This window comes from Lissotriton vulgaris, chromosome 1_1 (assembly GCF_964263255.1).
Source record: "Lissotriton vulgaris chromosome 1_1, aLisVul1.2, whole genome shotgun sequence".
Taxonomy (NCBI): Eukaryota; Metazoa; Chordata; class Amphibia; order Caudata; family Salamandridae; genus Lissotriton; species Lissotriton vulgaris.
Window position 1 is genome coordinate 858148823 of NC_141685.1, and position 19241 is coordinate 858168063.

At 47.4% G+C, this 19241-nt stretch overlaps 1 protein-coding gene and 1 pseudogene across 1 annotated transcript; both read right to left on the bottom strand.

The window, feature by feature from the left end:
* Nucleotides 1-19241, bottom strand: part of LOC147748029 (cytochrome P450 2D15-like) — a 433488-nt pseudogene that overhangs the window by 76368 nt on the left and 337879 nt on the right.
* On the bottom strand, nt 4662-5597 carry LOC147748030 (uncharacterized). Its single transcript, XM_086958039.1, has one exon. It carries the CDS (start codon nt 5586-5588, stop codon nt 4662-4664), a length of 927 nt encoding a protein of 308 aa, XP_086814165.1. The 5' UTR covers nt 5589-5597.

A 19241-nucleotide genomic window follows, 5' to 3' on the forward strand; every position in this document is an offset into this window, starting at 1 on the left:
ACAGGATTCTGCCATCCAACGTTTGTCCAGGCTGGGGTTAGATTTTTGGATTAATAATCAAGTGGGTGTCTCAATAGCTTGTGAAACTCATAGGTTCCTCCAGCAGGCAGAAAATAATCTCCTCCTTTGTAATGTGATCTTATATTGTGGAGGGCCTTAGATGTGCCTGCAGAGGGAACATCAGCTATGAACCCTACAAGGTCAATCAAAATTAAATCACATTTGCCAAGAGGAAGTAAAAATTGTAATCCATGCACTACTTCATTGAAAGAACTCGGTTTAGGTTGTGTTCTCCTTTTTGATAGCCGGAACCTTTTCTAAGCTTAAATGGAAGTCAGGGCCCATTTAAGCATAGTTGAGAACCAAATCTGCTCTCTGTGCTATCTGCTATTCAAACAATATTTCTACCTCAGTTAAAAAATAATGTGGATGCTGCCTGTAAAGCACACGGGGGCCAACACATTTTATTTACAGAGAATGTCCATTCCGTTCACTTCCAAAGCAATTATTGGGGACACACATCACTGTGTATTGGGCTACCATTTACGTTTTGAATGTATATTATTTGCCAATAAGCCTAACTGCATGCAGCTAACAGATAAAAGAGACAAAAGATATTTCCCATCAGCCTCCAATGCAAACGCATGTATCACGTTCCTTGAAGCCTACCCGATGAAAATTCACCCTAATTGTAAATAGACAGCAGACTTTAGGTTCAAAGATGGCCATTCCGAGTTGCAGCTCACATGGTCAGCGACTGGCTGCCGCCCCCCTCCCAAATGACCACACCAACTCCCGGACATGTGAACACAAAACATGGTTATCTTTGGAAGGCGGGGGGTCGCGGGACCCCCCGGCCGTATTTATTAAGTTATAAAATTGAAAATTTTAATAGCATGATAAATACTTCATACAAAAATCAGCAGGACATTAGATACAATGTTGTCAACAAGTATGAGAGACTAACCTTAACAGAGACTCTAATACAGGTTGTTTCCTAACCGAACTAACATCCTAAGCTAGATTTTTGTATACTACATTTCTGGCCATATGGCAAGGTCGCTAACCGGTGTCAGGTCCTAGTAGCTGCGCCTCACCTAAAGATGTGCGCATGCGTAGCCGGGCCTAGTAATTACCCGGTCCACACCGTGAAACAATTACTAGCTGCGCCTTACCCAGAGATATGCGCATGCGTAGCCGGGCCTGGTACTTACCCGGTCCATGCCGTGAACTTCATTTACCCACTAAAGGAGGGCCCTTACTCTGCGCCATCCGGTGACGTCATGAGTATGCGCGAAAAGCAATTACCTTGCCCCTGAAGTTCTATGAGGTGCCAAGGGCACCTCCCCTTGGGCGGGAACCTCCATGGGATGATGCCCGCCCCCTCAGACCTTAAAATAGCTGCTCACCGGTCATGACCTTACCGCCACAGGCCAGCATTGTTACCCGACGATCTGGCCTCCCCCTACTCAGGAATTCACCCAGGAGTGTGTTTACCCAGCATAACCCTCCAACCAGGCCCAGAGATTATTAGACCAAAGGACATTCCCTGACTCTGTTAAATGAACCCCATCCTTCAGGTAGAACCTTTCGCCCCATATACATCCATGTGGAATTGTCTGCAACCGGGGGGCTCGAAATAGTTTGTCCAACTGAGTATTGATCCTCTTTACCGAGTGATTCAAAGCCCTGACTGAGTCCCCCCCTCGCCACTGCCAACGAGGAATAAGTTGAGACCACACTACAATGCAACCCGGGCAAGTCTTGGCCACCCACCCTGCTGTGGAGATGATCTCTTCAATCAGGATGCGCCTCCCTAACTTCGCCAGATCATTCTCCCCTACGTGGAGTATTACCACCGACGGGGTGGAGGGCTGCTGAGCTAAAAGTTCCTGGAAAAAAACCCTAAACTGACTGAGGCACAGGCCCCCCCTCCCAAAGAATGAGATAGTCAGCCCTTTACGCGCCGCCCTTTCCTGACGGTCTCCTGAAAGAAAAACACGCTCAGCACGCCTCACGTAAGAGTGGCCAACAATCCAGATAACCTTTGTCTTGTGTCCATCCTGTTGCTCGTGTTGTGATGGTGCCGTTTGCTGACGCCCGGTGGTGAGTTCCTCCCCCGCGTCACAGGTTTGAGAAACTGAAAACCAAAACATACCAAGCGTGAGCACCAAGTTGTTACAACAGGTCAATTCGTACATAACGTTTATAACACTCTGATGTCCATCTCCCGATGCTCTTCACATCCTCAGCTGAGAGACCCCTTAATGCCGCTTCTGTTGCAGCCCCTATCCCAAAGGAGTGGGTGCCAAATTCTCTAGGATCTAACCCTGCCTGTCTGACCGTTAACTCAAGGACTCTCCTAAACTGGAATCTAGTTAATGGTGTCCCATCAGCGTGACACAACAGTGCACCCACCGCCGTGCCCCCCCGCTGTCCGTGGAAGACCTCCACGTGGGAGACCGGACAGCAAGGATTGGCCCGAGCCCGTTGGAGCACTATGGTGTGACCCCGAGATTCCTGATCTGTCTTGGACCTCTGGATTGTCACCCACATAGTATCCTCTCTGATGGTAATGCTAGACCGCTGCAGGCCACCCAATTTATCCCTTTTTGATCCCGCCACCAGTTCACTAATCCTTAAGGCCCCATAAAAGGCCAAGGAAAATGCAGCTTTGAACAAGAGGACCTCCCACTGTGAGCTGCAGACCTGGTGCAATGCCTCCAGTAATGCTGCCAACCGGGCCAGTCCAATGGGCCTTCTCGTATCTACAGAATGTCCCTGCAGCCGGCGCCATCCCCTCAAAGCCTTGCGAACTATAAAGGTATTCGTGGGATCTCGCATGCCCTTAGTCTGTGCAAAGAAAGAGACGGCTGCCCTATGCCTGCTTGCCGCTGTCACTGAGCGTCGTTCCTTGTGCATCCATTCTAAATAGGCCTCAAAACTGGCCTCCTGTGCCCACTTAACTGCCCATTCCTGACCCAAGAAATTACAGTAAGACAGAAACGCCCCTTCGTATGCTGTCCTGGTCCTGGGGGCTAAGCTAGCAACCACGAGGTCCTGTAATCTGGGGCACCAATCTGCCAAAGAACTGCCAGGAAGTGTGCTGGCGAGGGGTCTGCTGCAGGAAGATGTTCCCTGAAGACCTGCATTTTAAAACGAGAAAGGGAATCGGCAGCATTGTTGAGGATGCCAGGCACATGCTTGGCTCTGAAAACTACATTCCACTTTAAGCATTGCAGCACAATCTCTTTTATCAGGCGTAGTATAAACGGACAGCGAGCCCCTTGTTGGTTTATGCATTCCACCACTGTCATGTTGTCCGACCAGAACACCACTGATTGGTTACATAGATGTTCTGCCCAGACCTTCAATGCCACCCATATCGGGAAAAGTTCCAAGAAGCCAATGTTGGTTGTCAGACCCCGTGTTCTCCATTTTTCCGGCCACCGCTGTGCAACCCATTTGTTCCCCAGGATGGCACCAAAGCCCACACTCCCAGCAGCATCTGTCCACAGGCCTAACTCTGCTGATGTAGCCGGGGGAGCTGACCACACTACTCTGCCATTAAAGCCCTCCAGGAATACCATCCATATATGCATGTCCTGGCGCACCTCAGATGACAGTCTAGTGCGGTGATGCTTCTCCCGCAACCCCTGAGCAATGGAGCGTGAGAACGGGGGGCCATAGGGATGACCCGTAGAGCAAAGTTCAACTGGCCCACTACTTCCTGCAGCTGCTGCAAGGAAACCTTGTTCCTTTCTAGGCATTGGCGCAGAGCTGCCTTAAACTTAGACACCTTGTCCCTGGGTAACCTGAAGCATCCCTCCATGGAGTCAATTTCGATGCCAAGGAATTCCAGGCAGGTGACTGGTCCAACCGTCTTCCCCGGCGCCAGCGGGACCCCAAAAGCACGCATGAGCACGCAAAATTCCTGCAATGCCCAAGCACACTCCTGAGCGCCCGCCGGCCCCAAGAAAAGGAAGTCATCCAAGTAATGCATGACCTGCTTGTGGCCAGTGACCTGTTTCATAGCCCATTCTAGGAATGTGCTAAATGTCTCAAAGTATGCACATGATATGGAACAACCCATAGGCATACATTTGTCCATGTAAAACTTGCCATCAAAAGTGAAACCCAAGAGGTGGTGATCCAGAGGATGTACAGGGAGAAGGCGGAAAGCAGATTCTATGTCAGATTTTGCCATTAATGCACCTGTACCCAAAGCACGAAGTAAATCAACCGCCTGATCAAATGAGGCATACTTGACACTACAAATCCCCTCATCAATTGCATCATTCAAGGATGTCCCCCTCGGGGCCGATAGGTTGTGGATCAGTCTAAATTGGCCCCTTTCTTTCTTGGGTACTACCCCCAACGGAGAGCACACAAAATTGGGAACAGGCACCTCTTGGAAGGGGCCTGCTATCCTGCCTAGGGACAACTCTTTGGAAATCTTAGCAGCCACCACCTCTGGATTCTGTGTTACTGAAAGTTGATTTTTGCAGCGCGGGCTACCTGTGTAACCCATTGCTGGGATCCTAAAACCCTGGGAAAAACCTTCTTGCAATAGGGTGGCAGCTGCGCGATCAGGGTATCTGTTCAACCAGGGGATCATTGCAAAAACGTCTATCGGCGTTGGAGGGGCCAGCTGGACTGAATCACTCCGGCTTTCCCCTTCCCCTGTGACCGTGGTTACCTTGCTTGTTCCTACACGTTGTCTCGGGATGGGACGGGTGACCACAGATTGAGCACGCATGCCTAAATCTACAGGTACCCTGGGGCCTTGAACAGCAGCGCTTATTAAAGTCCCAACACACCCCTTTTCTCTCTGACCCCCCCCCCTTATTCTTCCCGGGGACCTCATTCCCCTGGTGTGACCGAAAGGGCTGTTGGGGCCTGGCAGAGAAAACCCTGGGAGCGCTTGTAGACTGTGTAGGGGCCGTGTCCCCTGAGAACTGCTGGTGCCATGACATGGAATCCACCGTGTCCCACGCTAAAGATGCATTAAACTCTTTGGCCTTCCTGAAATTTATGTCATACTCCTTCCAGGCCTCGCCAGTATACTGATCGCTCCACCTCACAATCCTACTCATGTAGCAAGTCATAGCTGCCTGGACATTTAGGGGCCGTTCAGCCGAGATCGCGGACAGGACAGCAAAGGCCCTGATCCAATTCTTCAACGTTTCCTCTACCTTGAATCTGGAGCATTGAGCCCTCCATTCACTTGGGTGCCTCCATTCCTTCATTAACTTAGCCTGTTCCATTTCCCTATTGTCCAACAACAAGGAATAAATGTACACATACTTCCCCGCCCAAATCATTTCCTTCACTGACTGAGACACATGTTGACCTAAGTTTTCACTCCTGGATGGCACAACGCCGTCCCCCAACAGTGGCAGTGCCACCTCCTTACCATTCATGGGCGCCTGTGTTGGTGGGACACTATCTCCACTTGGCTGGGCTGAACTGGAACCTGTAAGTGAAGAAGATTTGGGCACCGCAATACTATCAGCCGCAGTTGCAGCCTTAATTTTTTTCACCAATTTAACAGCTTCAGCCGCATGGTCGGCTGAGGGAAGACACATACCCCCTTTCCGAAGCCAAGGCAATAATGCCGCTATCTGAGACTCCAACTCAACAGGGATTAGGTCCGGAATGCCCGCTGGCACATCTGGGACCCCAGGAGGAACATCTGGGGGGCCAGTCATATTAGGCAATGGGGCCGGTGGCGGTGGCCCACCCGGGACTGGTGCCAGTCCCCCAGGTGGAGGGGGGATGGGTGCTGTAGGAGCTGTCGGAGCAGCAGGGAGCACTGGTGCCATTGGTGCTGGGATCGCTGGCAGTGGTGTCAATGGCACTGGTATTGGTACAGTGGGGACTGGTTCTAAAGGCACCGGGGTTGGGGAACTGACCCTAGGCTTTTTTGCCCTGGATTTCTTGGGTGGGGTAACAAAATCACCCCTTGGCAAAGGAGCCGTTCTCTCCCGTACTGGCCTCCCTGAAGGGCCCGGGGGGTCAGCTAATCCATCATTACTGCGGGCTTCTTCAACCTTACCCAGTCTTTCGTTAATTTTTGCCATTTCCCGCATCATAGCCTGCATCATGGCCTCCATGCTAGACCCCCTTTTACCACCCTTTTGCCCTGGCATGGTCTCGCGCTTCTGCCCTACACTCCTTATGTTAACCGACCGTGCGCTCTGTACCTTAACAAGCTGGAGGATGTACAGGGGGCTGTAAGCACCATGCAACAGCAACCGCAACGCCCCGGCTTATCCGGTTTGTCAGGGGTGAGTAAACTCTAACGTAGACCCACCCGGCGGCAACTAGAAGCTCTGGAATGCTAGCCCCCTGCTCTCCTCTTACCAATCAATCCTGCGTGCACCCAGCCGGTGTTGGATCAAGCGTAACGTCTTATGTCCTCCCCTGTGAGCGAATTGCACCACTGTAGATGTTAATTGTCTGCAATAGAAAATTGTATCAATACCGTGCAATAAAAGGCAGGAGCAGATTTACACTCAACAAGATTGAATTATTGGAGGCTTGATCCCCCCCTGTTAACTTATGGGTTTTCTCAAAACAAAAAACACCCAATGCAGTGGTACCTCAAATTGCACATAGACTGTTTACCTTTACAGCACCAGTTATACTATATGAGGACACATTGTGTTGTTAAGCCAAGCAAAGCGCGAGGAGATGAAGTAACTGGTCTCACAATCTGTTCAACTAAAACCAAATAACCCTTTCTGTAATTCAAATACACGTATTGTTCAACATTTACAAAATTGCACAGATTGGACTCGGGTCTCCCATCCAGGTCCTGCCCTGGTCGACCCTGCTTCGCTTCCTCCCCGTGAAACCCTGCCCTAAAACAGCTCGATAGGCGCGCGGAAAACAAAGCGCTAATGCGGCGGTTTCAAATTCCCCACGTCACTTTCCCCGCGCTGACAACAATTCGACGACAAGATTCAACCTCTATAGCTTCTGTAGCCTCTGCCTGATTAGGGCGCTGGGAAGCGCGCGAACAATGAGTTAATTTTTAAAATGCCGGGCAGGGCCGAGCAGCGAAGCAACGGGGCAGATCGCAACACAATTTGGGACAACCAGTACACGCTGGCGAAACAGCGCTAGCCCCCGGGTGGCGGGAAACAATGGTGTGCGCGCCTAAATGGTCCGATATTACCGCGAACTAGGTCCGGTCTCGACCGATGTGCAGCCCGCCCCCGAGAAATACCTCTATGCTCCGCACGCCACCTCAAGCGACCCCGAACCAGCTCCCCCGCCGCACAAAACTCCTCTTGCGATGCCCTGCAGCAAACTCCTTCGGTGGCCCCGCTCGAAACCGGCAACACTGGAACCAGGTCCCGCGGTTTCCCAGCCTGAAATAGAAAGAACACGGATTATAAAAACAAGAAGCCCCGAGTGCGGGGCACGACACTCTGTGGGGGAGCGTCCAGGGAACAAGAGGGTCTCCTGGGCGCTCCCCGCTTCTTTATCCCCAAGGGGCCAGGTGATGGCGGACCCGCCCCCACCCAGCCCCTCCTGCATCCCGCCCCCCCCAGACCCGGAAGCCCAACAATGACATCCGGGTCAAGGGGGGGCGCCAACCAATCGGTGAGGAGGCGCGCCCGGCCGGGCACGCCCCCTCACCGAGAAGCTCTGAGGAGGGGGACGGTCGCCGCGCCGCCATGCGGGCGAGGGGGCCAAGGGCCCCCCCTTTTCAGAACCCTATTTTAACAGTGCTTCATCGCCGTAACACTACATTTTGGAGATTCACACCACAGCAGTGGTTAAACACCCAAAATTAAAAAGTGAGGGCTGTTGCTGAGTAGATCCAATTTCCCGAATCTGCCGAAACACGCTAACACTTAATGATTCTCCACAGTTAATTGTTCCAAAATTATATGTTACACACACACCATTATTTCTCCCTTAATCACTTGTGTTGCTATCATATGGAGGGCTGCATCCTTCCACAAGGTTCGGGGGCAAGAGGGGGGGGCTGGGGGGGTGTGGGGGGTCACGGGGGGAATGGGGGGGGTGTCGTATCCTGCCACCCGATTCCACCACAAATGAATTGTTGTGTTGTTTCTCTTTTCCTCTTATTATTGCACTACTTGTATGATTTTGCTGATAAGATGTATATTATATACTGAGGGCGTAGCCGAGTACTGGACGGACTATATATCACATCACTTTTTAGCGTATTGTTTTTATATTTGTCGAAACAAGTTGACATTCAATCACCGCAGGGCTGTATGGTTGATTTCCTTAGCCCTAAAACTATATGCTATGCACATGCACTTTTTCTTTTTTCTATCTCATACAGTTTTTATCCTATGTAGGGTTGGATCCCGTTATAAGGTTTTTCACGGGGGTCGAATCCTGTTATCCGACCCCACCTAAGATAAATTGCCACGCTGTATTCTTCTTCTTTTTTACTGCCCTGGTTGTATGTTTTTATTGACATGATCTGTATTAACTTTTTTTGAAAGGTCGATCCAGGTAACAGAAGCTTATACTGAGGGCGAAACAGAGAACCTGGATGACCTATTTACTATATTACTTTTAGTGCATTGCCGTATGATAAGATATCTTTATATTTGTTTTATTGGGCTTATCAAAGTATTTTTTTTCCTATTGCTTTTATGACACTGGATGTCGAAATAAAGCTTCATTAAACATTCTTCCTAACAAATAGTATGGAGTACCACAACATAATTTAACCATCAGAGTCACTGGCGTCCATTTTTGAGCCTTTCAGATAGTATACTCTAAAATAAATGCATGTTTCTGGTTTGTCTCTCAAATGCTAGTATAGCTCTGTATCCCATAAAGCTTTAACTCAATGAGGACTTAAGGCCCCTTCATGTCATGGGGTAGGAAGGGCGTAGCAATACAAAACATATAAATAAATACATTATATACAATTTACTTCACATGCCCTAGTGTCTAATACATTTTTTCTGATTATGGATGCTGTCAGTAAGACAGTGTAGGATTTCCTTTGGAATCAAGATCAATTCCCCACAGGTCAATTCACTTGCTTGCTCTCTTTAGACTCTACATTGAGCCAATACCAACCTACTCATAGCGTCTCAATAGACCAGTACGGCTTTGACTCTCCATCTACAAGTATGTCAACAAATAACATTCAGTGTGCAAAAGAACTGCACGAACTTCACTGATAGCTGAGAAAGAACCAGTGCAACTGCTCACTTATTCATCAAGTTCTCCGCTCACGCAGAAAGCTGAATTGTTGCATACTCTCAAACAACCATAGCAGGAAAATGTCATGCCACTTTACCACAATGATGTGGCCATTTTTATTCATTTTGATAAATTCTATAGGAAATGATTTTATGCAGCAGCCTGACATTTCTCCTTCTTAGCAGGATTTTAAAAAAAAATGAACATCAAAGGGCATATTAGGCCATAATCAAATAGCCCGAATTGTGTTGCACAATGGTAAATTCCCCCTGTTCATAAACCATTTATTAGCAAATGAGATGGCTTTACAGGCAGCAAAGAGGCTCTAGAAACTAGGGATATCCCAATGATTGCTAAATGGTTCTCCATTTAGCATTAGCCAATCCCTGCGTTCAGAAACATGCATGCAAGAGTTGTAAAATTACCAAATATTCCACGTTGATCAGTGATAAAATCCTGCCCATATCGAGTATATATAAGCGGCCTCACTTCTCTGACTGTATGGTGGAACTAGCCAGTCTTACTTATGTATTTTTCTTTGTAGCAGCTACAAAATAATGTTGTTAGAAATGGGATCTCTGGTTGGCTAAGGCTTGCGCCAAAGCCAGGCAGAGACCACCACTCTTGTAATGGCAAGGGAGATACACGCCACAGATAACCCCTGCTCACCCCCTTGGTGGCTTGGCACGAGCAGTCAGGCTTATCCTGGAGGCCATGTGTAAAGCATTTGCGCACGCACACAACAACAACATCCCAGGCACACTACAATATGAACTCCACACAAGGTTATATCAAAAATAGCCTTTGTATTCTCATAACACATTAGAATAGTAAACACATAATATACATTGTGCCACCTGGCACTGGGTCATATCTACAAGGGATTATATACACCTGACAGGGCCCACTGGTCCACTGTCAGAACCATCACAGAGCGAACTTAGTAAAAGTAAAACATGTCATCTACGTACAACCAGTAAACACTGGTAATCACTGTACTTAGCATCAGCCTGTAACATAAACTACATTATGCACAGTATCACATTTAGGTGCAGAATACATTCTGTGCCAACCTCACCAGCATAAACACATTATGCAATCATCTCAGAAGTCTAAACGCATTAGACAATAACCTCCCAGTCAGAAATCACATTAGGCATAAAACACAGTAGAGAATATCTTAAACGTAACCACAGTAGGCACAACCTCATAATCATAACAACCACATTTTAGAGGCATAAATCAGGGTGCGTGAATCATAGTAGATAAATTAAATTTCCTAGCACCACATAATCACCATGGGGCCTGGTGCCCTATTAACCTAATAGTCCCCCTGGCCAACTGGCCATCTCAAAAGGGGCTCAAATGCCCGATGTCCCAAGAGTCAGGGCGCGCTGCCAAAGCATCATAGTCCAAAAGTGCGCACTTTGCGCTGGCCTGAACATTGCAGCTGGTACTAAGTGCTGCGCAGCTGTGGAGGTCTGGGGCAAAAGAGTGCATCTCACTCCTAACTTCCAAAGACATGCCCCCAAAGCACTGTTCCCGAAACGATGCAGCTGCCCACTACTTGCTGGGCAGCTGTGAAGCAAATGAAGGCCTGGGCTCTTAATGTGCCCTTAGAACGAATGTGCAAAAGTGGTGCAGCTACCTGTGCCTGTGTGGCACAGCTGAGAAACATGGAAGGGGCCCTGACATGCCTGTGCCTTGGGGGCTCCGCTTGGACTTTTGAAATAACTTTGCCCCTATAACGTTGCAGCTGCCCTCTAGCTAAAAATGGGACAGCTGTAGACAATGGCCAACACGGGGAAGCATGGGCACCACTGGCCGTTGGGATACCCAATGGGGCCCTTAAACAAAATCAGCCCCACACTGGTGCTGCCCGTAACGGCGGGTCCGCTCAGCAAGTAAACAAAAGGTGACACCCTCGAGCACTCTCTTACCGGCACTCACTGCAGCGTCTCTGCTGCGATCTCCGGCTGCCTGGTCTTGCAATTGTGGCAGTGCGTGGGGCTTCCCTCACTCATGGGAGCCCCACGCTGCCCTCAGCGGCCTCTTCTGTTCACCCTGGCCCCCTCCAGGGACCCAGGACGCCTGCAGACATAGGCAAGGCTCTCCCTCGCACATGGGAGACCTGCTGAATCGTCGCAACACTTCCCTGCCTTCACCTGGGCCCACTCCTGGGACCCGGGACTTCACCCTGGCTTTGCCCAGTAAGCTCTCTCGGGACCGGGGCTTTGAAGTGGGCGGACTCCGGACGTCTTCCTGCTCCTGTCCGCGAGGCCACGCCCACAGTAAGGTGGATGCGCCTGCTTCTAGTTCGCAGCTCGGAGCCGCATCTGTGATCTTCTTCAGGGGCAATGCAGGGTGGGCACCTGCTCAATTAAAGATCCATGAAAAGGAGTGGGCACCCGCTAGTGAGCATAACACCGGGGTGGGCACCCGCAGATTTAAATATAACAAAAAAGGCGGGGTGGGCTCCTGCTCGATTCCCAGAGCACGTGGAATCACTGCATGGGGGATTCCCTCAGGAATCATGTGCAGCTTGGTGCTGCGGAGCTCCAGCGCTCCACTGGGTAACATTAAAAATACAGCGCTCACAGGGCACTGGAAGCAAGAGAAGGCTTCAGAATATGGCGGTCCCAAGGCGCTAGATAATAGAGAAAGATCCTTGGGTCCATGGCATTAAGGGGCCAGCACACAGGGACCTACAGCAGGGAGGCAGCCCCCATGGCGATCCCTCCTGGGCCCCAGCAGCAGGAAGCCCCCCTCCTTCAGAATCTGGAACAGACAAACTTTTCATGGAGTCACAGCCCAGGGCTTGGGGATACCAGTCAAAACTAGTTTAGGGGGGCTTTGGAGCACTTTGTTTTGCTCAGCTCCTCTCTCCTTTGTCAGGCGGGGGCTCAGTGATTAGACGCACCACACTGGGTGGAGCCAGCATTGTGGATGGAAGGCACAGCCCTATTCAGGTACCAGGTGCAACTCCTCCCTCCCATCTACCTGCAGATCTCTATTTACCACTGGGCTGACTCACTGTCTCCTGGAGCCACCCACACCTTTCAGCTCCTGTCAATCACAAGCCAGACATGCAATTCCGATCAGGCAGGCAGACACACAGCCCACAGAAATGCCAACTTCTAAAAGTGACATTTCTCCACCAGTCACTATAAATCTGCGCACAACATTGCACAGCATTTATCCTCACGAGTTCAGACATACTAAACTCGCCCCTGTACTCCTCTCATACCAGGAATTACCATGGACATACATATTCCCCATGCATTCCTATGGGAGGGCAGGCCAATCTCACCACACGCGCTCTGAGAGCGCACTCACTTTACACTGGGCCACAGTGCTAAAGTGCGCAGAGGCCAAAAATCATTACCACTATGTCAGCGCTTAAGGCAAAAAGTTTGGGGGTGAACCTGCCAAAAAAGGCCAAGTCCAACAAATGTCCAAAGAGCCCCTCAGATATTTAATGAGGCGAAGTTCTGTTCCTTATGGGAAACATTATTAGTATCAGAAATTACGAGTGCGTACGCAAAGCATTTGGCGGATCTACGCAGATACAATTTCAAGACATACGCGGGCAAGACACACCAGGAAAGGGACCGATCTGGATCACTATTGGCCTGGCTAATCCGCCAAGACACAAACATACAATCAATCACAACAATAGCCGACTCTCCAGAAGCCATGGCCTACACACAAGCAGAGATCTTACAGGCCTTTTAGGACTATTATGCCAGGGTATACTGTGCCCCAGGACAAGACGATCCAGAATTCATGAATAGATTTCTAATCCCTCTAACCATACCACAAATTGCTCCTCCTGACCGAACCTCACTCGACGCACAAATCACGTCAGCAGACGTAAAAAATGCGATCGAAGCCCTGGCACGAAATATGGCCCTGGGCCAGGATGGTTTACCATTAGAATACTGCAGTACATTTTCCAAGCAGTTAGCTCCCAGACTGGAAGCGATGTTCAGGGCAGCACTGAAGGATGGAGAACTCCACGGTTCACCATGCAAATATATTCTAGTATCGTTCCTAAAGCTGGACCATGACCCGGTACTATTGATCTCATATCGACCAATCACACAGTTGTCAGTTGACTGCAAGATCCTCGGTAAGATCCTGGTGGATCGATGCACCAGGATCCGCTCAGCATTGGTACACCAGGCTCAGTGTGGGATCGTACCAGGCAGAAATACCTCCCACAACACATGTAGGCTGTTCCACATCCAGGATAGTGCGCTGGGCCAATTTCCCAATTCAACTTTCCTAATCCTGGATCTGGAGAAAGCATTCAATACTCTGGCATGGCCATACCTGTTTGTGTTGCTCTGGAGCTTAGGAGTAGGTCCCACACTCATAGCGTACACAAGGCTGCTGTATATAAAACTCACATCCCAGATATGCCTTGACCGCCACATCTCGGCCCCTTTTCAGGTGGCACATGGCCCATGTCAGAGATGCTGCTCTCCCCCCTCCTCTATGCCTTGTTATGTTATGTAATGTTATATTTATAAAGCGTGTGGCTACTCCATGGAGTAGAGGCACCCAGCGGCTGACGATAACTCCTTCTTAACCATTTTAAGCATTTATTTTTAGCATTGTCTAAATGTAAGTTTTTTTTTTCTTTTTTCTTTTTTTAATTTATCTTAAGTATCATTTCGTATGCTGCTACAGATCCTCATAATTGTTTTTATTGCTGCTGGTTTTGTAATGGTTTTTATTAACTTTACAATAAAGTATTACTTACTTACCATGGAGTATCCTGGCGCTTAGCAATGGAGCCCCTAGTGATTCGCCTCCAAGAGGAGGGAAAGGAATGGGGCATGGCACTAGCTAATACCATCCACAGTGTGTCCCTGTATGCTGATGACCTACTGTTATATGTACAGGACATCACGATGAACCTCACACCCCTGTGGACCAAACTTTTTGCGGCCACGGCTGGCTTGAAAGTCTACTGGGTGAAATCCACTATATATCCCCTATGCCCTGATCTCCCCTAGAGAGAGATATACGTTGGTAATGCACGGCTCACCTGAAGTGAGAGGGTCCCTCACTACTTAGTGATCAGACTTTATCATTCCCCCAATGATTTATATGAAGGCAACCTCTGCAAGGTGTTAGCACTAGCAGGCATACGTGCCTAAGTAGGTTTTCGGCAGACCCTATCTCTGTCCCCATGGGCAGAATAGCCTTGGCAAAAATGGTCATCGCTCCCTGTCTCCACTACCATTTTGCAAATCTACCAGTTATCCCCCCACGCTCCTTTTTCTGGAACTTAACTCCCTACTAAATTTGCTTATATGGGGCAACGGTCATTTGAGGGTTGCCCTGACAAAGATGCAGCTGCCAATAGATCAATGAGGGCTCTGAGCCCCATCCTTCAAAGCATAAGTTCTAGCACAGCTCCAATAGCTGTCATGCTGGACAGCCGGCACCACCTGGAAGAGGCAGGCTCAGATCTGGGACCCCTGTCAATACCAGCACTACATCGCTACCAGCACAAAGTCTGTAACTCCTACCTGGCACTGGACCAGTTTTAACACATCCCACATCCTGCATGCTAGGAATTCACCGCCTATCCCACAGAACATCACTATACAACCATCAGCTTCCACTGATGGGCTTATCCAGAGGCAGCGCCCATTACACAGCTCAAGACATGCAGGTATGGACAGACCACTCGCTCCTCAACACGCTGTCCCTGTTCGCAGACGGTCAACTCCTCTCATTTGACTGTATAGCAAAGGAAAGTGGATTCCCACATGGACAGTTCCTCTTGCACAGACAAATTGTCTTGGACCGTCGATAGATATGGGACCTAGCCAAGGGGGAACACGCTACTCTCCTGGTACTTCATACAATACTTAGGATGGGCCCACTAAGACACTTAAGGCCCCCACTGGCACATAGACAGGAGCGGTAAACAAATGGGGCACAGCGGAGGAGGACGCAATAAGATACAAGAAGTACGAGGGGTACGCTACTGCCATATCTCCGCAGAATGGGCCACACTCCTCCAGTGCTTCTGACAGCAGGTGACAGCAACCCAACCACCCATGACACCGCCAACTCTAATAGGGGTGCCTGACCCGGAGCCCTCACCTGAGGATATAAATAAATACACACTTCTGCAGACCATTCCCTGCACAACAAACTCAGATTCCCTAGTTAACCCCTGATGGAACGGATTAACACCACTTCATGACAAGACACACGCACCCCACACTATAGCTACCAAAGACAGGCCCATGCACGACTATCCCCACTCCCACCCCAATCACTCATACCTAGTTCAATCCCTAGTTAGAAAGTAAGTAGCCCTCCCCAACTCTCCAGCTATCACACCACAGGGAGATCCACTTCCCCAAGAAAAGATAGAAGCCAAAAGGGTTGGAAGTTTTTTTAAGGAGTGCAATGTTTCTTTTTTGAAAGAACAGCACAACTCCAATTAGGGCACTGGCCAAACGAGTGAACATGAGTTCATGATCATGCTAACCCCCCTTTTTTTGTATAATTGTGACTAATCCTTTGAACCATTATGGACATAATTGCCTTGGTTACCTGAACAATACACTGTTTGGCCAGTGCCCTCATTGGGGTTGTGCTGTTCTTTAAAAAACTGGACTTCTCCCTTTTCTTTCTTGTCTTTAATTTGTGTCACCTTGTCTGTTTTGTGAAGTTTGGAACCTGAACTTGCTCAGTTATTATTGTACAATTTTTCTGTCAAAGGCTATGTCAAGTGCTGTCTAATATATGTGACAATTTCATGTTTATATGTTATATATGAGATGGAATTAGTGTGATCTATGCAAAATTGATTAATGGACTACAGTATGAACTGATAAAGTTATTGTGACAAAATTGAATCTCAAATTCCTTAAGAAATCAAAGACTTTTAAAAAATCTATTTTTTTTCGGTCACTATGAGTGTAACGTGTGATTTGATGAAGTAACTTATTTAGTGAGTATCAGTATTGGCATGTGTGTTGCTGCTAGTTTATGAAGATTGGCCTAGTTTTACTGATTACGGACCAGTACCCTCTACTGGTGATAATAGTGTAGCGGGTACCCACTCACGAGGTTCCTTTACTCCACTTACATTTGGAGTTCTTTTTTTTAAAGTAAAATCTTTTCTTCTTTCTTCTCCTTTGCGGTATACTTGCCAAACCCTTTGGTTCCATTGACTATGACAGAACAAGACACCTTTTGTCTATACAGAGGACCACATTCAAAAACCTTTGAGCACACCTTCCCTATTTTCTTTAGTTTCCCTTAGTGCCACTGCCAAACTACAAAACAAATCTGATAATCTCATCAGACTCAAGAAAAAGCAAATTAGGACTAACCTACATGGCCATTTTTTACTTGAACATTTCAAATACGCAACATTCCGGTAATATTTGCAGAAGACCCGATTTACAAGAAAGGATACAGTTGTATCAAAACTAAATGCAGCAGGGATCTAATGGTGTTGACAATTGAGACAGCACAATGACTTTCATAACAACAATTGCTTGAAATTTCCACTCTAGAGCAGGAAATTAAGGACAGCCAAACAATCACGGATGCAAAGACTCTATTGGCTAAAGTTGAAAAAGAAATAGCCTAATTTAAGGACTTTACCATAAACCAAAAAAGGACAAAATTTGAAAAAGATAAATGTTTTTCATTGGAGACAACATGCCCCTACTTACAAACAGACTTTTATTCTCGTCCAGATTCAAGAAGATACCTTTCTAACATCCAAGGAAGGTTGAGAAACACGTTTATTTATTTTTCGGATACATCATCCTCCTCTGGTGGTGAAACTGACACCACGGAAGGCAACCAACAGTCCAATCGCAGAACAAATACCCAACAACAACAATCTTGTTTAGGCAGAAACCAACAGAGGCCACGAGGAAGGAACAAGTATCAAAACCTGCCATGGGAGATGACAACCAGATGACAATATTACAAGACATAGCTCTGTCCCCAATTTTCAGTTGATCTGATCCATCCAATTCAGTGGCAGAAGAATCCATTTTAAAAAAATGTCTTTCATTTGTTCCCACCAAACCAACCAACTTCGTAAAAATGAAAATAGAGGTTATTGAGTTTTGTAGGAAAATCAGACTGAGGTCCTTCTTCTGGATAATGAGTTTTCCATGAATATTGAACCAACTGGACTAGGAGATAAATCTACCTTTTGTCCTCCTTCCAATAAAGTCCCAAAGGAGATACCAACATTTAAACGCACAGTGTGGTGTCTTTATACACCCAGATACCTCAGGAAGACGGGCTATTTTCAATTGAAACTTTTTTGGATCAAAGACCAAAACCTGTGGGAGTCCTAGTGATTTCTTAATGAAATTGAGCAGCTTTGTACTGAAGCTAAACTACATTAAGTTTGTCAATGACTACTATTTACAGATAAAAGGGACCACCATGGGTTGTCCCTTTGCACCGGAGTTAGCTGTGCTGTCCATGGCAAAATTTGAGGAGAGATTTGTTTATAACTACCCGTTTTTTCCACACATTTCAAATTGGGTACGTTACATCGACAATGTGTTTCTAATATGGAATGGTGATGTAAGTGACTTATTGCAATTTCATGTTTGGTTAAACGAAAGCACGCCAGACATCAAATTTAGCTTAAATTATAATTCAAGCAGGATGACATTCTTAGATGTAGAGATTTATGCTCCTGATGGAATACTAATTACAACATTGCATAAAAAAATCGACAGACAGAAACAAAGCTTTGCACCACCCACAAAGTCTCTGTGATAACCTCACGGTCGGACAGTTTCTTAGGATCATACGTAACTGCACATTAAAAAACTGAATATATGTATCACGCAACCAACCTGCTTGAGAAACTAAAAATACAAGGTTACCCGAAGATACTATTAAAGCATGCCATAAAGGGAGCTTGCCGGACGCCAAGAGTAACCCTTTTACAGAAAAAAGCGACACAAAACGTCTTGTTTGCATGACCACGTTTTGGCCACGCACCGACTTCTTAAAGAAAGTGATTAACCAAAACTTGCACTTAGTCCGGAGCGTCCACACATCTTTCACTAGACTACTTTTTGCTCTTAAAAAGGAGAGCAACTTTGGTAACCAAATTATTCACACAGAATTACAGAGGTCATCCAATAAGAACAAACCAAGGGAACAACTCAGTTTACCATCAATTGTGGGACATCACAAATGTGAGACTTGGGTGTGCTGCCCTCAAGCGATTGAAGGATCGCTGTTTCATTCGCTAACTGCAAAACAAACAATGTAGTTTGCGGCATTTTGTGCCCTTGCCCTAAACTTTATATAGGCAAAACCAACCAGGAGGTACGGCAGCGAATAATACAACATAAATTAAGGATTTGCAAAAAAATAGCTAACGCTTCCCTAGTTAACCATTGGACAGGGAACAATCATACAGAAAATGATTTGAAGTGGACTGTTCTATTAAAAGTTGAGAAAGTCCCCCAGGGGACCCTGCTGTAGATGGCTTAAATGAGCTATCAGGAATCTATATTTTTTTACATTTTTCTCTGCCTACAGATCCCAGGCTGCACCACAAATATCTGAGGCTAAATGTCCGGAAACTCTTTGCCACCACTCACACCAAAGTTACAGCTCATAGGCATCTTCATTTTCGAAACCCAATGCTTTCAAGACAAGTCTTTTTCACACAAAAGTTCTTTTAATATATGCTTTAGGTCTCCATTTTTAATGGTAAACAAAGTGGCTGTACAGATCAAACAGGAAAACGTGGTGACGAGCACACGCAGCACACACACGTTTTTTGCCAGAAATATGCTGCGTCACTTAACTCAGAAGCAGCAGCATCAACTTGGAAGGAGACACGGGTGGTGATCAATGACACTAATGAAGGTATGTTCTCTGATATTGTTTTCTGCATACGCAGCACAAGCACTCTAAACAATTTCACTGGGGTATTTTCCGAGTCACCTGTAATGACACAGTTCGGGGACCAACTGAAGGTTTGTCAAAGAAATTCC